This window comes from Piliocolobus tephrosceles, chromosome 1, assembly GCF_002776525.5.
Source record: "Piliocolobus tephrosceles isolate RC106 chromosome 1, ASM277652v3, whole genome shotgun sequence".
NCBI lineage: Eukaryota > Metazoa > Chordata > Mammalia > Primates > Cercopithecidae > Piliocolobus > Piliocolobus tephrosceles.
In genome coordinates, this window is record NC_045434.1 from 88,677,042 (window position 1) to 88,701,726 (window position 24,685).

Genomic DNA, 24,685 nt, shown 5'->3' on the forward strand with positions numbered 1-24,685 from the left:
TGTTGGTATAAAATTCCATCTTGGCCACTTTGGAGGAGTTATCTTCATTAGCCACATCCATCCTTTTTTTTTTTTTTTTTTTTTTTTGAGACGGAGTCTCGCTCTGTCACCCAGGCTGGAGTGCAGTGGCCGGATCTCAGCTCACTGCAAGCTCTGCCTCCCGGGTTTACGCCATTCTCCTGCCTCAGCCTCCCGAGTAGCTGGGACTACAGGCGCCCGCCACCTCGCCTGGCTAATTTTTTTTATTTTTTAGTAGCGACGGGGTTTCACCGGGTTAGCCAGGATGGTCTCAATCTCCTGACCTCGTGATCCGCCCGTCTCGTCCTCCCAAAGTGCTGGGATTACAGGCTTGAGCCACCGCGCCCGGCCACATTCATCCTTTAATCCAACACACACCTGCAATGATTACTGTGCAATTATTTTGCTTAAATTTTTTATTTGAAAAATGTATTTAAAAGTCCAACAACTTTTTAATATAAATTATGACTCTCAAACCCATTCCCATCACTTTATTAGTGATGGTAGCATACATATTAGAGAAGGTAGCTAAAGGCAAGAGAGCACCAAAGGAAAAAGACTGTGTCCAAAGAACAGGTATTAAATGGGGCTGAAGATCATGGTAACCAGAGATTTCCAGGAGTCTCTAATCTTTCTACCCTATCCTGTTAACCCTTTAGATCTCTAGTATAACACTCAGGCGACTGAGGTATTTTAGGGCAACAAGTTGGGTTACTTTCAGAGCAACCAGCTTGACTGGAACTGAGAGTAAACTGGGAATGTATGACCAATCTTAGACCCTGAAAAATGGCAGAAAATACATGGAAATTAAAAAAGAAAAAAAAAAAAAAAACCTCAGTCACTCTCTGTAGGTATAAACAAACTGAATGGGTGGTGGAATTGGCAGAATGGATACCAGTTCCTACCTTCCTGACCCCACTACCATAAAACATGATGTTTCCTGTTGCAAATCGAATGAGACCCCAGCCTTCTTGTCTCACAGCAGGCAGGAGCTCATCTGTCTTGTTCTGCCTTCCTAATTACCCTGGAAGGGCCAGAACAAAGAACACCTGAGAATACTGAAAGTGCCTAAAGACCCCTGCTCCTAAGTTGTTTTCCCATCTAAAGCAGACTCTTCAGCCAGGGCGGGGCAGTGGGACCTGGTCTTCAGACAAAACTCCCTGAGTCTAACGTGTGTCTGGTTCTAGGACTAGGGCACAGAAATAGAGCTTAAAATTTGGGGAGGATAAGGAGTGTATCTACTGCTTCTCTCTCCCCCATCCTCAATCCTACCATACCCTGTTCATATCTACGCTGCAGGAACCACTTCTCCAGAGGGCGAGAATAGAGGAGCATGGGACCTGTCCATCACAGCAACACACGAGCACAAGCAAAACACTGAATAAAGAATTGTTTGGAGATTATGTGCAGCCCTGCTGAGGCTCATTTATACAAGCTCCTAGTTCATCCATGGCTTGGGCTTAAGATGAGTAACATGATGAGGGTAGCGTGCCAAGCAGAAATCACTTCAGAGAAAAATATCTTGACTTTAGAGCTGTGGTTCTCAAATGGAGGCGATTTTGCCCCCTAGGAGAAATTTGGCAATGTATAGAGACATTTTTGGTTGTCATAACTAGGGTGGGCCAGGGATGCTGCTAAATATCCTGTAATGCACAAAACAGGAAACAGGTATCCCTTACCAAGAACACTTCAGCCCAAAAGGTCAAAGGCATCTCGGTTGTGAAACCTTGTTCTAGAGCCTCTCCCTGCTCCCGTGCTGTGAGGATCTTAAGACTCCTAAACTCACAGATGATTGTTTTCAACCTATTTATCTCACCATCCTCAATGATCAGAAGTTCACCTTGAGATGGACTTACTCCTAGTTCCGCTGCATTCTGGGTTTCTCTCCAGACCCCTCTTCCTCCTCTCACCTGGGCCACCAGGGAGGTTGGCAGAGGGCAGGAAAAATGCCCCAAGACTTAAATGGAATGTCATCAGGTGAAGAGCTATCTCTTACTTTAACTCTTATTCGGTGGGAAACAAGGTTCCTAATAGGGATAGAGTTAAGGGTGGAGGCAACAGCAGGATGGGGATAATTAAGAGAACCTGAATTAAATTTTTAATATTTTAAAAGAGGAAAGTTGCTGGGAAGCTGGTAAACAGAAACAGAGGATTGGTTAGAGGCCTAGAGAGAGACACTGGTATTAGCAGAGAGATATTGAGGGGCTGTGAGCCTAAGGTTTGAAATCTAAAGAGTGGAAAAGGGAGTAGGCACCCCCACCAGCCCGTTTGACATCTGCTTTAGTTCATTCCAGGAGAAAGAACGGCAGGGAGGTAGGGAGCTTCTCAGCAAAGCCAGCTTCAGCTTTGATAATCTCACCCACCTACCCCATTTAAGGAGTTCCAGGTTAAGAGTTTAAAAACAGGTGGCACCCAGACCATCATTCAGGAGACAGGAACTCATTCCAGGTTCCTAGAGAACTCCTATCTCAGATCTGAGGGTGTCCAGGGCGTCAGCTGAGCTCCTCTGGCTAACCAGTAGTCACTTGGTCAGTCCTGCTGCCTTGACCCCATCTCCAGGAGGGGCTATAGCCAGAGGGAGTAGAGGGAGTCCAGCCCCCAAGCCTTGTGAGGCACTGTTAGGCAGATAGGGAAAAGAGGGGTCCTTAGATCACTGGTTCAAGGAGGGATCTGGTAGGGGCAGCATTTCTTCTGGGCTGGAAACAGAATGGGGGTTTCAAGATGGCAGAACCTGAAATTTAAAAAAAAAAATTTTTTTCTTAAAGAAGATTAGCCTCAAAGAAAACCAAGGCTTTAAGAAGAAGGCACTACCTAGTGCAGACTTTAAGCTGTTTCCACAGTGTGTTCTTCTATCTGCGTAACACCCTCTCAGTCTTTCTATATCCTACACTTTTTTTTTTTTTTTTTTGAGACAATCTCGCTGTGTTGCCCAGGCTGGAGTGCAGTGGCACGATCTAGGCTCACTGCAACCTCCGCCTCCCGAGTTCAAGTGATTCTCCTGCCTTAGCCGCCTGAGGAACTAGGATTACAGGCGTGCGCCATCATGCCTGGCTAGTTTTTGTACTTTTAGTAGAGACAGGGTTTCACCATGTTGGCCAGGCTGGTCTCGAACTCCTGACCTCAAGTCATGCACTGACCTCGGCCTCCCAAAGTGCTGGGATTATAGGCGTTAGCCACCATGCCCAGCTAAGATCCCACATTCTTGAATCTTCCCTTCTAATTCCTCCCTATCTCCCATTTTCTATTTTTTATTTTTTGAGATAGAGTCTCACTCTATCACACAGACTGGAGTGCAGTGACGCGATCTTAGCTCACTGTAACCTCCACCTCCCAGGTTCAAGCGATTCTCATGCCTCAGCCTCCCAGGTAGATGGGACTACAAGAGCATGCCACTGTGCCTGGCTAATTTTTGTATTTTTTGGTAAAGACGGGGTTTGCCTCATTGGCCAGGCTGGTCTTGAACTCCTAGCCTCAAGTGATCCACCCACCTCAGCCTCCCAAAGTGCTGGGATTACAGGCATGAGCCACCATGCCTGGCCATACCTCTCTTTCTTGCATGAGATCAGGGTTCTGAGTCAGGGTATCAGGTTGTGTTGTTATGGGGGCTGAGGTGTAGGGTGGGTTTCTCTAATCACTCACCATTCCATTATTGGAGCTATAAGCCCCTAGAATTGCTCCATGGCCTATCTCGGTTTCCCTTGGATCTCATCTGCTCCTGAACTGCACCTGTCTGTGAAAAAACAGATGTGAGACACCTTCCTAAGTCTTCATATCCTACAATAAGAACTCTACTTTGGGCCCTCCAAGGAAAAGGTTGACGCCATCTCCTTGACAATAGCAGCCATCTACTAGCCGCCATTCCTCCTAGGGGAGTCTCAATGCCTCTTTTCACACTGGCCTTCATGAGGATGAGGTAAAATGGGTCTTTTACTAATATTCCCTCACAATGGATTCTCCCCTATATACTTGAGTTTCAGGATCTGGGAAAAGACTATCTTTAGACCCATTTCCCTTATTTTGGGAACAGAAGTACATCTTAGACATTGTTTAGGATGACGGTGCTCAGCTTTTTTCCTGTCCCAACACTCCTAAATATATGATTTACTCTGACACTGAGATAGCAGCTCTTAATTAGGAGAAGGGAGGATTATAAGCTTTTTGGAAGAAGCCCTCCAACTATTAAGATACATATACCCCCTACCCCAGTGAAGAACAATCTGCTAAGTTGTAAAGATGAGAGAACCTAGGCCCAGACACCTAAAATGCCAGGTCTCGGGTTTCCACAACTTGTGACCGGGACTAGAATCCCAGGTTTTTACTTCGCCATTGAGTTATTTTCATATGTCCCTAGCTTGAACTTTCAAAAAGAAGGAACGGTTATAGACCTCACCCCCCCTATCAACCTCTCCCCATTTCCTTGTTACCATGGCAAGTCCATCTCCGGCCCCCATCTCCCCAGAGCCAATGTGAGTCAGGTGGACAAAATTCATTGGTTCCCCAATCATGGTCCGGTCAATCCGTCTTCTCTTCTTCTTCTGCTTGGAGAAGATAAGGAGTCATGTCTTAAGGCCCCTCCTCCAGTCAGAGTGGAGGAAGGGAAAAGAGCCACTAAAAAGCTAAGGGCCTGGTGGGAAGAGGGGATGTGGCATTGTAACAGGGAAACCACTAGGGCATGAAAGGCAAAGCTGGAACAACAAAAGCACACAGAAGACATGAACCAGAGAGGAGTGAGGGCAGTGGCCTGTAGAGTGAACACAGGCCACTGGAGGAAGAAAGGACACGTCAAAGTCACCTCTGACTGATGACGAAATAATGGGGAAAACTGACAGGTATGCAGCTCCACCTACAAACCCCGCCCAGCTCAGAATAGACAGGAACAGGAGGTAACAGCTAGCAGTATTCACTTCTTCCATCACCCAATGCCCTTTATTCCACATATACAGCTGCTTGACTATAGAAGCTCCTGATACAGAGGGAGGCAAGAAGTGTGCTTTTTAGATGGCAGATCCTAGATGGTGTGGCTACCTCACAGCACATGGTAATTAACTGCTCTTTGGGTTAGGATGGGGGTGGGGAGACTCACCGGCTGGGGTTTCTCTACCACACAGCAGCCCAGTTTGTGCCAAAATTCACTCATGTTCCCTGATGGTTCCAGCTTCACTCCTCTGTCTGAGGCCCCAAAGGGCTCTTGCTCTGGTGTTTGGAAACCCACTCCTCACTCTCCCCAGATATACCACCACCCTGGGTTCACTCAGCTGGATGGGTCCAGAGAAAGTAGAATCCCTGGAACCCTTAACTGAGCAGTGAAGGTCAGTGTCTCAGAGCCTGAGAGATGAACAGGACCAGAGAGAGGTGGGCAGGCAGGCACAAGGTTATGTCTTCCTCAGACTTGGAACCCTGGATTAGAAGAAAGTAAAAAGAAAGATCAATGAGAAATCTCCCCCTCCGCCAATCCTTGAGAAACCTCCTGATGAGCCTATATCTTCCCAGTTCTCCCTGAGAGGCCCAAGACCTGTACACCAACACTCGTTCCCAAACACTACGAACCTCATTTTGACTCTTAAGATAAAGGAACAGAACCAAAGACCACCAAGGGGTTAAGGAGCAGTGGCTGGTGGTACCAAGGGAGAGGAAGGGGGCTAGAAGCACTTAGAGTTAAAACGATGGGCGAGGACCAAAGGACAGTGGCAGAAATTAGCAAAGTTTGGGGTGCTAGAAGCTCCAGCTCCCTTCTCTCTGAGTTTAGGGCAGAAGGGGAGGGGCATTTAAGTGACTCTGAAGAGGAAATAGTGGTTTTTTGTTCTCACAAACAAGGTCTCCACCCTGTCCCTGCCTTTTTTCTTACCTTGCCCTGAATGCCTAGAGTTTCTTTAAGAACAGGGGAGCCCTGGACCACTGAGGTCCTAGGTTGGCCCTCAGGAAAGACTTTCTACAATGAGATGTTTTTTCCCCCTCTGCTGCCCTGTTCCTCCTGATTTCCCTCCAGTGAAATCCAATCCCTCCCAGAAGCCAGTTAGCAGTTCCTTTATTACCTGACCTTGAGATCCTTCCCGAAGGCTGTGTACATTCTGTTTATCTGTGTCCTGTATCACTGCACTCCTGTGTGTACACCTCTGTTTGCACATGTGTGGCATGGCCTTATCTCCACGTGTGTCCAGTACAGATCATCTGTGTACAGGTTGTGGGTACATGTGCCAGGTATCTTCTGTCCCATGAGGAATATTTTCCCCACCGTCCACATGTCCTATCTGCCACTCTGCTCTGCCTCACACCCTATAGGGCCCAGGCTCTCCTCCAGCTGTGACCTGTTCTCCCCTCCCTCCTCACCAATTCCATCCTCAAGCTTCACCAGTCAAACAGACACAAGGAACTTTCCGATAGTACTAGTGTCCAGGGAAGAACTTCCTCCCTTCTCACTACTGCCAGCCAGGGTAGGACACACCTGGGTTTCTTCTTAGACTCACTTGCATTTCCCCAGTCCTATAGTACAGACAACCTCAAAGATTCCAAAAAGGGGAGTTTCATAAATATGACACTTTAACATGAACAGGAATCTCCCTTTCTTCCAGGCCAGGAACACTGATGCTTTGGCACCCTAGACTGATTTAAAAACAAGAGATAGGCCGGGCGTGGTGGCTCACGCCTATAATCCCAGCACTTTGAGAGGCCAAGGTGGGCGGATCACCTGAGGTCAGGAGTTTGAGACCAGCCTGGCCAACATGATGAAACCTCATCTCTGCTAAAAATACAAAAGATTAGCTGGGCGTGGTGGCGGGCTCCTGTAATCCTAGCTACTTGGGAGGCCAAGGCAGGAGAATCGCTTGAACTGGAGGTTGCAGTGAGCCAAGATCGCGCCATTGCACTCCAGCCTGGGCAACAAGAGCGAAACTCCACCTCAAAAAAACAAAGCAAAACCAAAAAAAAAAAAAAAGAGATAGTAGGGTGTAGTAGCATGCGCCTGTCATCCCAGGTACTGGGGAGGCTGAGGCAGGAGGATCACTTGAACCCAAGAGTTGGAGGCTACAGTGAGCCATGTTTGCACCACTGTACTCCAGCCTGGGTGACAGGGCAAGACCCTGTCTCAAATATAAAACACACACACACACACACACAGAGGTTTTTTAACAGCCTTGAGATGAGATCACACAAACACTCAAATGCAGCTTCTAGGGGAAGGGAGAACCCAGGAGGCTAGGCTTTCTCTTACTTCCCTTCTCACCACTGGAAGGGAGGAGTAACCAGAAGGAGCGGAAGCTAAAACACAGCTGTCCAGAGAGGAGAGCTGTGGTCAGTGGGACGTCAGTGAGTCAGTCATAGGGTTTATCCTGATGGTGGTGGTGGCAGGTGGTAAGGGTTGGGGGAAAATGAAGAATTAGAAGAAACCCCCAACACCAGCAGGCAGGCTGTATGTACTGTGACTGGGCTCTCCCTCAACATCTCCTGCCCTGCTCAAAGCTGAGGGACAGAGGTGGATAGTGCTGGGAGCGAAGAGGAGAAGAGAGGGGGAGGAGGAGAGAGGGAAAGGGGCAGTGCAGAGAACAAGGCCATTTCTGTTTCTTTTCCAGGGACCTGACCAGAGCTGGGTGGAGGGAAAGCGTGTGTGTGGGACTTGGCATGAAATGACCAATGATGACGAGATGTGACCAGGAAATTCCATTCCCTAGGACATTAGGGTCTCTGAAACTTGAGGGTGGGGTCAGAGTGTGAAGACAGGTCAGGGTGAATGTGATGGTAGCGCAGGGAAGGGGGGATGGGAACAAAGCCAAAAAAGGAAGTAAGAGCCACTGGCGGCCACTCTTCTTTAAAGCAGCCAGAAGAGAGTGGGTTGAGGAAAAATGAAGTCCTGAGTTGGTCAGCCCAGGGGGAAGAGCCATCCGAATCCAACCCCACAGTGGATAGGGAAGGGGCTGAGAAATCAACAGGAGGGATGAGGATTAGACCGCATAAGGCCACGTCCTTGGTGCTCAGAACCCGGCCTCTCTGAGTTCCAAATGGCAAGAGTGAAATATGGAACCGGGAAAGTCACCCCCCACCCCCACCAAGATCACACTAGGACTTGAGGGTCTCAAAGCTGTTGGGAGGTGAGCAGAAGGGTTGGGAAAGAGGTGCCAGGGAGGAAGGATGTACAGGCTAGTTCTCTGGTCCTGTTCGGGCCCCAAACCGGTTCACCCGGTCCCACCGCCTCTGGCCCTAAGGCCTCCAAACCGCGGCCTGACAAGCCCTCACATGAAGCAACTGGAGAGAAAGAAAGAATCGAGAGAATGGAATGGGCAATTCTGGCTAGAAGCCCGGGGCAGCAGCTGGTCCCTTTGTGGAGACCCCTAGACATGGAGGGCTGCGGAGGGGCTCTGGAGAAGTGGAGTGGACTCCATATTTCAGCCAAGTGACAGGCCCAGCACCAACCTTCCCATTCCCCAGGAAAGGTCTTCTGGGGGCTTAAGAGGAAAGAGGGCTAGGCCCTAAGCCTCCCCTCCCCAAATATATTCAATCACACAGATTCCATATCTGTCTCCCGCCACTACCCAACTCTACCCAGAAGTTCTCTGCTCTTCCCAACCCTTAACCGGATTGGGACCTCCCTGGGAATCTTTCGGACCCTCTCCTTCCCACCCCCACCCCAACATTCCAGTTCCTTCTTTTCCTTCTACGCTTCAGCAGCCTCAGCCTGCGCACTCCAAGAGCGTGGATGAGGACGGCCACCCCGGGCGCGCACCCCGTTCCCAACGCCCCAGCATCTCTGCAGCCCAAGACATCCGCCTTCCCCACACCCCGCATCCGGTGTGTCTCCGCCCGGCCCTGCCGGCGCGGCGGGCGGGCCAGGGGACCAACTGCACTGCCTCACCTGCTCTTCTCCGGTATCCAGACGTTCAGCTACAGCTGGCGGGGGTGAGGGGCTCTGCTCCGTGGCCGCCAGTGTGGGCTTCCCGGGCTAGCTCTGCGGCCCGGTGGGGGAGCCCGGGACGAGCCGGCAGAGGTGGGGCCGACTGAGGGCGGAAGCGGCGGCGACGCGATTACGAAACCCGTCCGGCTCGGAGCCGAGCGCACAGCCGAGCGCCCCCCTCTGGACTGCGGAGGCACTGCACTGTGCGAGGCGTGGGTGGTGCCTCTGCAGCCCCCGCAAGGCCGCCGCCCCTGAGGGGAGAACCGGAGAATGCGGACACCTAGATGAGGGCCTGGCACCCAAGCCGGGACCCCCGAAATCTCACGTTCCCTTTGCGCGCCAGGCATGTCGGGGCAAAACGAAGCGGAGCCCCCCAAACCCCGAGACCTAACCAAGTTCAGAGATTCGCAGAAGCACGCCCCCCCACCCCAAATCTCTTTTGTGCTCTACCCAAAATGGAATAGGACTAGGTTTATTTACCCATTGTGAGGGTAGAGAGGCGAGTCGGGAGGATCAGGGATTGGGAGAAGGGGTGGAAAAATACGATTCTTAAAAACACCTTGTAACCTGAAGTCCTTAAATTGTAGAAGAAAGGAACACTACTTTCCATTGTAGTCTAGAGTTAAGATTTCAAGTCCATAAATTAGAGGACCTAAAATTAGAGGGCAATTAACTGCTCATTCATTGCGTCCCCAGTCAGCACGGGGGTGCTGGAGGAGATCGGGAATAATAGCGCAGACCAATGAGCCAACGGAGACGCTTTAATCGTCTCTTTCCCTCAAGTGTTCTGGAACCTATCATTTGAATTAGCCGAGTCAGGCAGGAGGGGGCGCGGAATCCTTCCGCCCTTCTTAGGAGGGGCTGCATTGCAGGGGGAGAGTTAACTGACAGACTCAGTCACTGAAGAGGGAAAAGGAGTGAGAAGACAAAGCCGTCAAAGCCCCAACAGCTTTGTATTTCTCCAGCCCGGCGCAGATCCCGGAGCCCCCGAGGCACTCCCTCCATCTTTGGAACACGCCAATAATTGATTGATAACAGGTAAACCAAACTGAGGGAGGGGAGCAGGGGGCTGCAAAGATAGAAGAGCAGCTGCTTATGGTTAGATTGAAAGACCCCACAAAGGTGGGGGACAGCTGAAGAGGAGAGAAGGGGGCGCTATGAACAATGGGTAGTTATTTCTTCACAGCATCCATGCCTTGTTACCTTGTACAGATCATTAATTGCTAACAATTTACATGTAGTTATTTCTCAGCACCTACCTCCTTATTTCAAGTATCCTTTTCTGTAATTTATTGTCCTCTGTATTTAATATCTTCAGTCTACTTATCTTCCTTTTCAAACCATAATTTGTTCTACCAGCTATTTGATGAATCTTTAGTCCTACTGTATCTCTCTGCCCTCTACTTCCCTATACTTGCAATTTTTTTCTGTAGTGTTCTATGTTTCTCTGTAGGAGGCAGTTTGGGAGGGGGTTATATGGGATAATGTTCAGTGTAATCCTGACCTTTCTTTGGACAATCTCTTTCACCCCACCTCAAATCTTTGCTCCAAAGAAAGAGGCAGCCTGGGGTAGGAAAGGTGGGAGCCTCTGTGTTGGAGAACTGCCTGATTCCATAGTGAAATCAGTATAGCCCACAGGAGCTAGCTATGGGGACAGATTCTGGAAAAGAATGATTATTTGCAGCTCAGTGGAATTGGTGGGGGAATGCTAATAGGAAAATCAAAGTCCTGACTGAGGCACACATTATGAGATGTCAGAGAGCTTCCGCTCCCCTCTACCACCACCACCACCTTGTCCTTCCCCCTTCCCCATGGTGGCAGCATGACACAGCAAGGCCCTGTTGAGTAGGCCTTGGATGCCCACAAAGGGTCTGGACAAAGGATATTTGGGCGTGTCTGTGTGGCTCCGAGAGAGTGTATCTTTCTAATCTATATATTTGCTGATCATGTATCTCTAAGAACAGAGTGATAATTAGAAATTGCCTTTGCCTAAAATATCTGGATAATTTAAAATGAAGGATAGTGGGAAGCATTTATTGAACATATGTTGTGGTACAAGGCACTGTCGAAACCCTTTAAGTAAATGATACCGTTTAACATAATGATAGATGTAAAGGTAGATGAAGTAGGGGTGGAGAGCATTTGTGGAGGGGAAGGGGAAGCTAGCCAAAAAAGGGACCTTTGGCAAAATTTGAAGTATTTGATAATTAAATCCATACTATATTAAATCAAAAATGTCATTACTATTTACATTAGTGAATAGTATTTTAACTTCAGTTTTCTGTGTAGTCTTAGTTTTATGTTCTTGACTTGATTTTAATGCCACATATGCTTGCATGCATGTCTTTCTTGAATGTATTTTGTACCCTGTGTACATGTCTCTGGGTCAATGACATAGAGATTTTAGGCCTTTTGAGTTAATGTTTCATAAAATTTCCTTTAGCTTTTTAAACTGCAAGATAGCTCTACCAAACACTCAGGGACTGTTTGAGCAGTTTTTTATACATAGTCTGGTTGTAAGAAAAGGAGTCAGTTTGTCAAAGAGCTTTTTCTTCTCAGATTCTAGCTTGCTCTCTACTGCCCTTTGCTTTTCCCCATTCAGATCACAATTATAGGAACAATCACCTAACCTACGGAATATCTATTCTTCAGCAACTAAGAATTATTTTAAGTTTGGGAATACTGGTATAGGTTTATATAAAACTGTTGGCAACTATCCATGTACAACACAAAAAGGGATCATATTGGGAATTATGAGACCTGGATTCTATAGAAACTGGCTAGAAGTCTTCCCATTAATTTCTAAGATGTCTTCTAGTTTTAAAATTCTGTGATTTTTCCCCCCATGATTCTTTTTCTTTTTTCTTAGTTGGAGTCTCGCTCTGTCGCCCAGGCTGGAGTGCAGTGGTGCGATCTCGGCTCACTGCAACCTCCGCCTCCCAGGTTCAAGCGATTCTCCTGCCTCAGCCTTCCGAGTAGCTGGGATTACAGGCACCTGCCACCGTGCCCAGCTAATTTTTGTATTTTTAGTAGAGATGGGGTTTCACTATCTTGGCCAGGCTGGTCTTGAACTCCTGGCCTTGTGATCCACCCACCTCGGCCTCCCAAAGTGCTGCAATTACAGGTATGTGCCACTGCACCTAGCCCCATGATTCTATTTTTCAAAGAGCCTATAATGTACCTTGCATTATACTAAGCTCATTCTGGAGAAGACTTGTCAGGGAGAAGAGAGAAAACAACCCAGCTAGCTGGGGAAATAACTGGTAACAGTAAGAATCCCTATAGCCACAAGTCCGTAACAGTACTGACTCCTAGGGTATGCTTCTCAGGATCTCTATAGTCCCAGATTTAAGCAGGGGGAGGTTGGTTAATGGATACAACCATTTTTTTAGCTCTCTGTGAACATCTCAGCAAAGTACTATGGAGATTATCAGAGTTGAGTATCATAGGATGATGACCTCACCTTTCCAACATGCTCCCCCACCCTGCTCCAATCCCTGCATCACCCTCCTTCTAAGCAGCATCTCTGCTGAGTAATGCTCAGTTCCCAGGGTTTATTTTGGAACTTAAACTAAGAAGAAAAGAACAACGCAGAATTCACTTTTAACATTAAAAACATTCTAGCCTACCCACTCACCATTCCTGAAGCCCCCACACTCTCACACATCACTGTGTTCTAGATTAACACTTTCTTTTTCTGCCTTGGTACAGTCATTTCACACTATACTGGAACATGTTGGAACCATTTAAGGCCATCACTTAGGAGTCTCTGACCTGGTGAGACCCAATAGGGTGTGTTGGAAAAAGGCCTTTTGAAACTTGGGGTTGTTTTTGGAGGCGGTAGAATGTTCTTTCTGCTCCTTTGGGAACATTTCAACTAATGCTTTTTTTTTTTTTTTGCAATGGAGTCTTGCTCTTTTACCCAGGCTGCAGTGCAGTGGTGCTATCTCAGCTCACTGCAAGCTCCGCCCCCCGGGTTCACGTAATTCTCCTGCCTCAGCCTCCCGAGTAGCTGGGACTACAGGCACCCCACCACCACGCCCGGCTAATTTTTTTTATTTTTAGTAGGGACGGGGTTTCACCGTGTTAGCCAGGATGGTCTCGATCTCCTGACCTCGTGATCCGCCCGCCTCGGCCTCCCAAAGTGCTGGGATTACAGGCGTGAGCCACCGCGCCCTGCCACAACTAATGTTTCTTGACCCTTGGCTAGTAAGTAGCAGGATGGAGGCTGTAGGCAGCTGTAATAGTCATATAATATCAAGCAGGGCTTGGGTAGAATGAGTAGAGAAAGTGATAGATCCATTAATGCACAGAAGAGTATCTGATTCTGTTAAGAGACCTTCTTCCAATCTGAACTTTACTTTAAATCCAAATGGATTTCCAATCCATTTGCTCTCATTATCATCAGTATACTCCAGCATTGGGATCAGAGAAAAGAGACCCCCATTACAGCACAGAAAAGTTATTTATTATTACTTTTTTTTGAGATGGAGTTTCACTCTTATTGCCCAGGCTGGAGTGCAATGGTGAGATCTCGCCTCACTGCAACCTCCATCTCCCAGGTTCAAGCAATTTTCCTGCCTCAGCCTCCCAAATAACCGGGATGACAGGCATGCGCCACCTCACCTGGCTAATTTTGTATTTTTAATAGAGACAGGATTTCATCATGTTGGTTGGGCTGGTCTTGAACTTCTCACCTCGTGATCTGCCTGCCTCTGCCTCCCAAAGTGCTAGGATTATAGGTGTGAGCCACTGCGCCTGGCCAGGAAAGTTCTTTTAGCACCTGGGTTTTGTTCTGAAGGAGAGTAGGCTAGAGAGAAATGGATTGTTAAGGCTTACCTGTGGGCTACTATATGGGAATGGCAAGGTATTAAATAGTGAGGGAAAGTTAATCAGCAGCCTTGAATGTCTTTGTGTAGAAAGCCCAGCACTCGTGTACAGAGAAGGTAGACTGGTTTTTATCTTTGGGAAATCTCCTAGGTATGGGGACAGATTCTGGAAAAGAATGATTATTTGCAGCTTAGAGGAATTGGTGGGGGAATGCTAATAGGAAAATCCAAGCTCTGACTGAGGCCCACATTATGAGATGCCAGAGAGCTTCCACTCCCCTCTACCACCACCTTGTCCTTCCCTCTTCACCGTAGTGGCAGCATGACACAGCAAGGCCCTGTTGAGTAGGCCTTGGATGCCCACAAAGGGTCTGGACAAAGGATATTTGGGTGTATCTGTGTGGCTCCAAGAGATGTATCTTTCTAATCTATATATTTGCTAATCATGTATCTCTAAGAACAGAGTGATAATTAGAAACTGCCTTTGCCTAAAATACCTGGATAATTTAAAATGAAGGATAGTGGGAAGCATTTATTGAACATATGTTGTGGTACAAGGCACTGTCGAAACCCTTTAAGTAAATGATACCGTTTAAGATAATAATAGATGTAAAGACATATGAAGTAGGGATGGAGAGCATTTGTGGAGGGGAAGGGGAAGCTAGCCAAAAAAGGGACCTTTGGCAAAATTTGGAGTATTTGATAATTAAATTCATACTATATTAAATCAAAAATTTCATTACTATTTAATTAGTGAATAGCACTTTAACTTCAATTTTCTGTGTAGTCTTTATGTTCTTGATTTTAATGCAACATATGCTTGCATGCATGTCTTTCTTGAATGTATTTTGTACCCTGTGTACATGTCTCTGAGTCAATGACATAGAGATTTTAGGCCTTTTGAGTTAATATTTCGTAAAATTTCCTTTAGCTTTTTAAATTGCAAGATAGCTCTACCAAACACTCAGGGACTATTTGAGCAGTTTTTTATACATAGTCTGGTTGTAAGAAAAGGAGTCAGTTTGTCAAAGAGCTTTTTCTTCTCAGATTCTAGCTTGCTCTCTACTGCCCTTTGCGTTTCCCCATTCAGAAAGCAATAACACCATCCCTATATATAAAATATAGTAACAGTGATCTATAATCCCAAACTGATGGAGTTAGGTAAAACTCTACAGGGTGTTTGGGGAGATGCTAGAGGAAATAGAGTAGATGAAGCTGAGTAAGTTTAAGGAAGTTATCTGGAAGAGGTGAGTTTATAGTAGGGTTTAGAAGGCAAGAAGGAAAATAGAAAGCAGAAAAGTCATGGAAGGCCTTTTCACACATACTGTGAGCTATTAAACCAAAGTCAGGAGGAGGAAGTCAAGTATTTTTAAGTATAATAGGAGTTTGGGCTAGGGGAATGGGCTATAGACTTGGAGTTTTTTTCTTGTTTTTGAGACAGGGTCTCACTCTATTCCCCGGGCTGGAGTGCAATGGCACAATCTCAGCCCACTGGAACCTCTGCTTCCTAGGCTCAAGTGATTCTCCCACTCAGCCTCCCAAATAGCTGGGACTACAGGCGTGCACCACCAGGCCCAGCTAATTTTTTGTATTTTTTGTAGATGGAGTTTCACCATGTTGCCCAGGCAGGTCGGGAACTCCTGGTCTCAAGCCATCTGCCTGCCTTAGCCTCCCAAAGTGCTGGGAATACAGGTGTGAGCCACTGAGCTCTTGAATGGAGTCCTGAAATGTGGAAAGTCTTTTTGTTTTTTGGTTTTTTTTAGACAGAATCTTGCTCTGTTGCTCAGGTTGGAAGGCTCACTGCAACCTCACCCTGCTGGATTCCAGCAATTCTCGGAGGCCTCAGCCTCCCTAGTAGCTGGAACTACAGGCATGAGCCACCATGCCTGGCTAATTTTTTGTATTTTTAGTAGAGGCAGGGTTTCCCCATGTTGGACAGGCTGGTCTTGAACTCCTGGCCTCAAGTGATCCACCCACTCCGCCTCCCAAAGTTCTGAGATCACAGACATGAGCCACCGCACCTGGCTGAAACATGGAAAGTATTTTAAGGTGGAGAATGGAGAGAGTTAAGCAAGACAGGAATGAGCATAACTCTAACAGAGGCTATACCACTGCTGGGAAGAATGGGCTAGATTTTGGAAGGCCTTGAAAATCAGACCCAAGATCAGTTTGATGCAATAGATGGTGAATAAGTCATTCCAAATGGGAAGAAGTTTAGAAAATAGTAGAAATTCATAATAAAGGGTTTCTGAAGCTTGTCCAAGGGAACTTGGATTATCTCCAGAGGTAATTGGGGATGCTGAGTTTCTTTTTTTTTCTCCCCAAATTCCTTTTTACTGGTGGGCTTGGAAGATATACAATTTTCTAAAAAGAAATTCATTTTTACCAGTATGTGGAGTATCTAAGCAAGGAAAGGCCATGGGCCACAAAGAAGTTGCTGTAGCATGAAAACTGACAAGTGGTTTCTTTCTAGGAAGCTATGAGGGACCCTGTGAGTAGCCAGTACAGCTCCTTTCTTTTCTGGAGGATGCCCATCCCAGAACTGGATCTGTCAGAGCTGGAAGGCCTGGGTCTGTCAGATACAGCCACCTACAAGATAAAAGACAGCAGCGTTGGCAAAATGATCGGGCCAGCAACTGCAGCAGACCAGGAGAAAAACCCTGAAGGTGATGGCCTCCTTGAGTACAGCACCTTCAACTTCTGGAGAGCTCCCATTGCCAGCATCCACTCCTTCGAACTGGACTTGCTCTAAGGCCAAGACTTCTCTCTCCCACCACCTTGCCCTCATTGTCTTCCCTCTCAAGCCCCTTCCTTTCCACTCCTTTCCCATTTTAATCTTCTCTATTGTGTTGGTGGTGCTGATGAATCTGCCAGAGTTGAGTTCTATGTATTTATTTATCTGTCTACTCCATTTCTCTCAAAAGCCCTCAAGTCACAAAGTAAATGGTTCAAGCAGTGGAGTACTGGGTCACAGGGATTCCTCCTTCCCCCCCAAATATGAACTCCGGAAACTAGGCCTGATTGGGGACACCTGAAAGTAGTATAGTAGTGCAAAATGGAAGACTGATTTTTAACTCTATTTTAATCAGCTTCAGAGATTCTTTAAACCTTCCTAATTTCCTGCTCCAGGCCAGTAAACACAAATATTTCTTCAAGGGGTGGTGAAAACCTCGGAAGTTTTAATCTGAAGTTATCTGCTATGAAACAGTGTTTCTAAAAGGCTAAAGTGATAAGTCTCATGCTTTTTTTTTTTTTTTTTTTTTTTTGATCCTGCTCTTTCTTACATTCTTTTTCTTCCTCAGAGAAATCAGGAGGTTAGTTGGAGGTATAAAACAGGAATATTACGGAAAATGAAAATAGGGAAAATAACTGAATCATTTTAGAAGTAGCTTATTTCTTTTCTCAAGAGTATCCCTTCTTCAACCCTACTCACTTTACAACTTTGCTCCTGTGGGTTGAAAACTCTAGCTAAAGAAAGTTATCAAATCTTAATATGCATTCCTACTATTATTATAGTTTTTAAGGTTTCAATGCAATATTCTGAACAGCATAAGTCCTTAGTATTTTAGCCTTCCCTCCTGCATTTGCAATATGTAATACTAATCAGTGGGCACAGTTCTTCAGCTACATTGAGACCCTGAAATGAACAATTACATTCTGACTCTACATCTTGTCCCCAATCCTTCCAAAATTATTGTTGCTGATTTGTGCTGCCATTTAACTCATTTATTTAATAAAAACATTCAATCCCAGGACTGGAGTCCAGTTTTCTCTCTCTTCACAAGGGAAGCCATAGAAATCTGAGAAATTAGCCTTGCTTTCACACTCAGCTTATATATCTTTTTATTTTTTATTTTTTGAGACAGGGTCCCGCTCTGTCACCCAAGTTGGAGTGCAGCAGCGCAATCACTGCTCAGTGCAACCTCCACCCACCAGGGTCACGGGGTCCTCCCACCTCAGGCCCCCAAGTAGCTGGGATTACAGGCGCCTGCCACCAGGCCCGGCTAATTTTTGTATTTTTCATAGAGATGGGGTTTCACCATATTGCCAGGCTGGTCTCGAACTCCTGACCTCAGGTGATCCGCCCGCCTTAGCCTCCCAAAGTGCTGGGATTACAGGCGTGAGCCACTAAGCCCCGCCTCATTTTATCTTTCTATAATAATATTCAACTTAGAGAAAGAATGATTTGAATAGCATTTAGACATTAAATGGTGAACGTCGCATTGAACAGATAAATAATGAAAGGGTAAAGTCAACTTAGAAAAGTAGGGAGACAGCTACAACCACTCTTCTCCTTGCCCACTGACTACCAACATATTTCAGGTAGTAATTCTCCTAGGTGCCTAAGAAGATAAACGAATTCACTCAAATACGTTATCTGCTTAATTTCTGGTTTTTGTGTGCCTACTATAGGAAAACACTGAGCCAAAAGAATGTAAACGAGAGTAAGACAAGACTCCAACTCTCAAGAGAAACTGTAAATACCAATATGGATAGGACAGCATTGGGCAGTGTATCATAAAGTAAGGATGATCTAGAGAAGTCCCCAGGAGGAAGAAAAAAAGGCAAATCCTCCCTCTAGGCCATGAAAACTCCACATCTAAAGACGATCCCAGTCTAACGAAGAATGGGGCCAGGAAGGATAAGCAGTGTGTCCTTTTCTATTTTTACTGAGTTTTGAAAGGCCCCTTCAGAGTCCTTCAGTCATGGCAATTGGTGGGTGGGGACAGGGATCAACTGGTAAATAAAATGACTAAATGGATTTGCAAACTCATGCTCCATCCTCTTGCAGGCCTCCAAAAAGAAATGACTCAGGCCGGGCGCGGTGGCTCACGCCTGTAATCCCAGCACTTTGGGAGACCGAGGCGTGCGAATCACTTGAGGTCAGGAGTTCGAGACCAGCCTGGCCAACACGGTGAAATCCCGTCTCTACTAAAAATACAAAAATTAGCCCAGCGTGGGGGGAGGCTGAGGCAGATCAATCACTTGAACCTGGGAGGCGGAGGTTGCAGTGAGCCGAGATCGCGTCACTGCACTCCAGCCTGGGCAACGCACGAAACGAGACTCCGTCTCAAAAAAAAATAATAAAGAAAAAAAAGAAATGACTCAGTTCTTTGTTTCACTGTTCGCACGGACAGCTTGGCTCTGGGGTCCTTACATTCGGGCTGTAACTGGAAAAATGTGTCCATCAGGCACCAGAACCCAATTCACAAAGTCAGGAACGTCCCAAACAGCTGCAGCCGAGGTTTGGGATAAGGAAGTGAGGCTTTCCTGTCAACCTAAACCTGGCCGCCCAGGACCCCGAAGAAACAGCCAAGAGTTAAGACGCAAACTGCAGGACTGACGCACGATCCGAGTCTCCCTCAGCGGTTCTCCAGGTTCTTGGCGCCAACACGAGTCCCGGGCTCCGTCCCCTGCTGGAACTAATCAGACGCGCAAGACACGTAACCACTAGTCCTCCGCCTCGTTAAATAGTCCTGCCTAGGATGCCTCGGTGACGCACTTTTCCACCTCAGAAGTCCCTCAGCAGATATGCGATGAGCCTCGGGGGTGCATCATCTTTCTGTTCGAATGGGAGTATGGGTTTTCTGATCATTTTCCCTTCACAGATTCCTCCGCCAGAAATCTTACTCGCGGCGTCTTCATTTCCGGGTCCGCCATTTCGTTGCCTCTGTTTCTCCACGAGGGGGGGTTAAAGGCCCCCAAAACATGCACACATGAAAAGGGCAAAAAGTAACCGTCCTTGACAGGCAGTCTTAACTAGAGAAGGAAACGGGACTAAACTGGCGGGCTCCGTGGAAGCGCGGCCGGCAGCGTCCCGGACGAGGAGGTGAGGGGAAAGAAGAGATGTGTGGACTCTGGGGGGCGTCAGGGCTGGAAAGGAAAGTGCCGTGAGAAGTCACACCGCTTCCCAGCCCAGCCTCGGACTTCTGGGTGCGGACCGCGCGGCTCCCCGTCACCGAAGCGGGGGCAGCTGGGGGAGGGGGACGGAGAGGAAGGGGATGCTGTCGGGAGGAAGGGGAGGGGACTGGAAGGAGGTGAAGAAGAGGGTGGGTGTAAGACCTGGGGCTGGGGAGCTGGACCAAAGGAAGCCCAGGCCACGGAGGTGACCACTAGGGGGCGGGGCGGAGCCGGAGCCGAGGCCTGTCGCCAGAGGCTGAGTTTGGCTCCCTGCCCCAAATTGGTTCCCATGTTTCAGACAGACATTGGTGTGAGGAACTGTAGGGTTTATGATAGAGAGGGAAACGGCGACCCTCATTCTCTGACCCTAATAATGACCTGAAAGAAAACAAGTGAACTCGGTAATCTGAACGAGAGCAGTACGGGTCCCGCCTCTGCTTTTTTGCTTTTTTTAAGACTGAGTCTCGCTCTGTCACCCAGGCTAGAGTGAGTGGCGCGATCTCCACTTACTGCAACCTCCAGCTCACTGCAACCTCCGCCTCCCGGGTTAAGCGATTCTCCTGCCTCAGCCTCCCGAGTAGCTGGGATTACAGACGTGTGCCACCGTGCACGGCTAATTTTTGTATATTTTTAATAGAGACCGGGGTTTCACCATGTTAGCCAGGCTGGTCTCGAACCCCTCACCTTAGGTGATCCGACCACCTTGGCCGTCCAAAGTGCTGGGATTACAGGCGTGAGCCACGCTCCCGGCCTCGACTCCGCTTCTTTCACAGTTGTTTGTACAGCTGGCCGCCCAGTGGGGACTTGAGCAATACTAAAAGAAACAGATTCTTCCATTGCAATTCTCCTTTCCGTTGGCTGTCTCCTGTTCTCACATACTTCCTTGAGCCAGACGTCATCCCATTCCTCTCCCTTTTCCCAAAAGGGCTTTCTTTCTAGGGTGTCCCCCCACCCCATTGTCTTTGGAAAAGGACAATCTATGGCTTACTATCAACAATGTAACAAAATTTTGGCCATCCAGGACCATATTTTCATTTAATCACTTGGTCCACCCAATCCAGTAGAGATGTTCTGAGGCATGTATTTTCACACCTGCTTTGATGATAATAAGAACAAAAAACTGACCCATCCAAATTCTTAAATAAACAAAAGTAATTAATTACTCTTGGATAATAGAATACTTTGTTGTCAAGAGCTCAAGCACTGCATGAATTATTAAAACACACACTTATTGAAAGGTTTTGGGCCGGGCGCGGTGGCTCATGCCTGTAAATCCCAGCACTTTGGGAGGCTGAGGCGGGCGGATCACAAGGTCAGGAGATCGAGACCATCCTGGCTAAGACAGTGAAACCCCGTCTGTGCTAAAAATACAAAAAAAAAAAAATCAGCCAGGCGCGTTGGCAGGCGCCTGTAGTCCCAGCTACTCGGGAGGCTGAGACAGGAGAATGGCGTGAACCCGGGAGGCGGAGCTTGCAGTGAGCTGAGATCATGCCACTGCATTCCAGCCTGGGTGATGAGCAAGACTCCATCTCAAAAAAAAAAAGAAAGGTTTTGGCCAGGCGCAGTGGCTCACGCCTGTAATCCCAGCCTTTTGGGAAGCTGATGTGGGAGGATCCCTTGAGCCCTGGAGTTCTAGACCAGCCTGGGCAAGATAGGGAGACCCCTGTCTGTACAGAGAAAAAAAGAAAAAAAAAATTTAGTCAGCTGGGCGTGGTAGTGCCCACTGGTGGTCCCAGCTACTCTGGAAGCCAAGGTCGGAGGATTGCTTGAGCCCAGGAGGTCGAGGCTACAGTGAGCCGTGATTGCGCCACTGCACTCCAGCCTGGACCACAGAGTGAGGCCCTGTCTCTTTAAAAAACAAACAGGCCGGGCGTGGAGGCTCACGCCTGTAATCCTAGCACTTTGGGAGGCCGAGGAGGGTGGATCACCTGAGATCAGGAGTTCGAGACCAGCCTGGCTGACATGGCGAAACCCCATTTCTACTAAAAATACAAAAAATTAGCCGAGTGTGGTGGCACACGCCTGTAATCCCAGCTACCCAGGAGGCTGAGGCAAGAGAATGTCTTGAACCCGGCAGGCGGAGGTTGCAGTGAGCCAAGATCATACCATTGTACTCCAGCTTGGGAAACAAGAGCAAAACTCCATCTCAAACAAACAAACAAACAAACATACTTTATCCAATCCCCTATTGATATATATGTAGGTTCTTTTCAATCTTTTTATTTATTTTTAGATAGGGTCTTGCTCAGTACTTTATCCCATCCCCTACTGACGTATATTTAGGTTCTTTTCCATCTTTTTTAATTTTTTATTTATTTTTATTTTTAGAGACAGGGTCTTGCTCAGTCACTGCTGGAGTGCAGTGATCATAGCTCATCGCAGCCTCAAAATCCTGGGCTCAAGCGATCCTCCTGCCTTAGCCTCCTGAATAGCTAGGACTACAGGTGTGGGCCACCACACCCTGCTAATTATTTTATTTTTGTATTTTTGTAGAGACAGAGTCCCTCTGTGTTGTCCCAGCTGGGCTCAAATTCCTGGCTTCAAGTGATCCTCCTGCTTTGCCTTCCCAAAGCACTGGGATTTATTTTATTCATCTCCAAAATCCAGAAGGCAAGTGAGACAGATTTTGTTTCCTCAGTTTATGTATAGGGAAAGTGGAGGTACAGCCAGCAAGGGAGAATATTAGTTGTTGGTAGTCAAAGAGTCAGAAGTGCCCGGACTGTTTTCTGGTGTATCAGGCTTCATCTCTTGTCTGGTCGATGGGCCACCAGGCAAGTATTGACCACCTGCCAGAAACAGCATTGACAAGATACTGGGAGAATGGCACATAGTTCCCCTCAAAATGCTGTGGGGTTTTTTTTGTTTGTTTTTTGTTGTTTTGTTTTAAGTGAAAGCAAGTCGATTGAGAAAGTAAAGGAAGGCTGGGCGCAATGGCTCATGCCTGTAATCCCAGCACTTTGGAAGGCTGAGGTGGGCAGATCACGAGGTCAGCAGTTCGAGACCAGCCTGGCCAACATGGTGAAACCCTGTCTCTACTAAAAATACAAAAATTAGCCAGGCAGTAGTGGCACGTGCCTGTAATCCCAGCTACTCGGGAGAGTGAGGCAGAAGAATTGCTTGAGCATTAGAGACAGAGGTTGTGGTGAGCCGAGATCATGGCACTGCGCTCCAGTCTGGGCGACGGTGTGAAACAGTCAAAAAACAAAACAAGGGCCGGGCGCGGTGGCTCATGCCTGTAATTCCAGCCCTTTGGGAGGCTGCGGCGGTCAGAGGTCAGGATATTGAGACAATCCTGGCTCACAGAGTGAAACTCCATCTGTACTAAAAATACAAAAAATGGGCCAGGCATGGTGGCTCATGCCTGTAATCCCAGCACTTTGGAGGCCCAGGAGGGTGGATCACGAGGTCAGGAGATCAAGACCATCCTGGCTAACACGGTGAAACCCCACATCTACTAAAAATACAAAACATTAGCTAGGCATGGTGGTGGGCGCCTGTAGTCCCAGCTACTTGAGAGGCTGAGGCAGGACAATGGCGTGAACCTGGGAGGTAGAGCGTGCAGTGAGCCTGGGCAACAGAGCGAGACTCCGTCTCAAAAAAAAAAAAAAAGCCAGACGTGAGACTGAGGCAGGAGAATCACTACAACCTGGGAGGCAGAGGTTGCAGTGAGCTGAGATTGTGCCACTGGACCCCAGCCTAGGCAACAGAGAGAGACTTCATCTCAAAAAACACTCCCCCAAAAAAACATAAAACAAAAAAAGATTGTCTTAATGAGAATGCAGCCCAGTAGGTCTCAGCCTTATTTCACCCAACTCCTATTCAGGATGGAGTTGCTCTGGTTCAAACACCTCTGACACTTCTCCCCTCCCTTTTATTGGAGAGCCCTTAATCCTAGGGATTACAAATGAATAAAGATCTATCTTCTGTAACTTTTTCAGGCTGAATAGGGGTGATAATATTCCTGCCTGACTCTTAGGGTTTCTTGTATTCAAGGGTTCAGAGAGGAGCTCAGTCAGAAAGCATCAGTATGGTGAGAGCTATTCATAACTCCCAACAAAAGGTAATATCTGGAAGATTAAAAAGTGTTCAGTTTAAGACAACATTCAGTAGGCTTATCCTGCATTCCTACACAAAGAGTACAACAGCAATATACTCCACAACAGTAAAGCAAAATAAGCAAAACTGTCCCAAGTAAACTAAATAAGAAGGTTTTCCGTGAACTGGGCAACTGTTGGAACCAAGCTAATTTAGGGTTACTAGCTGATTCCAGTATTGTGCCCAGAATTAGATTATTGATCCAAATTTTTACATTACCCATCCCTTTTGTTTCTTTTGAGCAGCAGCCAGAGATCACTGGTTGGTTCACAGGAATAAGCAGGGTTAGTCTAAATTGCAGGAAAAAACTTAAAAACGATTGATGAGACTAGAATTTTTTTTTTTTTTTTTTTTGAGACAGAGTCTTACTCTGTCACCTAGGCTGGAGTGCAGTGGGCAGTGGCACAATCTCGGTTCACTGCAAGCTCTGTCTCCTGGGTTCAAGCAATTCTCCTGCCTCAGCCTCTGGAGTAGCTGGGATTACAGTCATGCGCCACCATGTCTGGCTAATTTTTGTATTTTTACTAGAAACGGGATTTCACTGTTTTGGCCAGGATGGTCTCGAACGCCTGACTTTGGGTGATCCACCCGCCTCGGCCTCCCAAAGTGCTGGGATTACAGGTGTGAGCCACTGCGCCTGGCCAGTCTCCCATTTTCACTAAAGGCAAATCGTGGTAAAATAGATTGGTTTTTGTTTTTGTTTTTTTTTTTTTTTTTTGAGACGGAGTCTTGCTCTGTCCCCCGGGCTGGAGTGCAGTGGCCAGATCTCAGCTCACTGCAAGCTCCGCCTCCCGGGTTTACGCCATTCTCCTGCCTCAGCCTCCGGAGTAGCAGGGACTACAGGCGCCCGCCACCTCGCCCGGCTAGTTTTTTGTATTTTTAGTAGAGACGGGGTTTCACCGTGTTAGCCAGGATGGTCTCGATCTCCTGACCTCGTGATCCGCCCGTCTCAGCCTCCCCA

General features: G+C 47.4%; 3 protein-coding genes across 9 annotated transcripts in view; 2 read left to right on the top strand and 1 right to left on the bottom strand.

Moving 5' to 3' along the window:
* Window positions 1–405: 405 nt before the first annotated feature.
* CDC42SE1 (CDC42 small effector 1) lies at window positions 406–9,199 on the bottom strand. Of its 3 annotated transcripts, none has more exons than XM_023213663.2 (6): window positions 8,861–9,058; window positions 6,051–6,186; window positions 5,102–5,415; window positions 4,443–4,553; window positions 3,658–3,748; window positions 406–2,749 (listed from the first exon to the last, which is right to left on the bottom strand). In XM_023213663.2, exons 3-5 carry the CDS (start codon window positions 5,153–5,155, stop codon window positions 3,674–3,676), a joined length of 240 nt encoding a protein of 79 aa, XP_023069431.1. In that variant the 5' UTR covers window positions 5,156–5,415; window positions 6,051–6,186; window positions 8,861–9,058; the 3' UTR covers window positions 406–2,749; window positions 3,658–3,673. The 3 variants fall into 3 exon arrangements, with proteins under 3 accessions (XP_023069431.1, XP_023069432.1, XP_023069430.1); XM_023213664.3 differs by having other exon boundaries at window positions 417–2,749; window positions 6,056–6,186; window positions 8,861–9,030; XM_023213662.3 differs by lacking the exon at window positions 6,051–6,186 and having other exon boundaries at window positions 417–2,749; window positions 8,861–9,199.
* MLLT11 (MLLT11 transcription factor 7 cofactor) lies at window positions 8,687–17,483 on the top strand. 2 transcript variants are annotated; one of them, XM_023213661.2, is made up of 3 exons: window positions 8,687–9,242; window positions 9,865–9,937; window positions 16,202–17,483. In XM_023213661.2, exon 3 carries the CDS (start codon window positions 16,208–16,210, stop codon window positions 16,478–16,480), a length of 273 nt encoding a protein of 90 aa, XP_023069429.1. In that variant the 5' UTR covers window positions 8,687–9,242; window positions 9,865–9,937; window positions 16,202–16,207; the 3' UTR covers window positions 16,481–17,483. The 2 variants fall into 2 exon arrangements, with proteins under 2 accessions (XP_023069429.1, XP_023069428.1); XM_023213660.2 differs by having other exon boundaries at window positions 8,692–9,937.
* Window positions 17,484–18,802: 1,319 nt separating this feature from the next.
* Window positions 18,803–24,685, top strand: part of GABPB2 (GA binding protein transcription factor subunit beta 2) — a 45,515-nt gene continuing 39,632 nt past the window's right edge. For all 4 annotated transcript variants that reach the window (XM_026447766.2, XM_026447765.2, XM_026447764.2 and 1 more), the window contains exon 1: window positions 18,803–19,558. The gene's annotated coding sequence lies outside the window, so the exon portion shown is untranslated. The remainder of the gene's footprint in view (window positions 19,559–24,685) is intronic.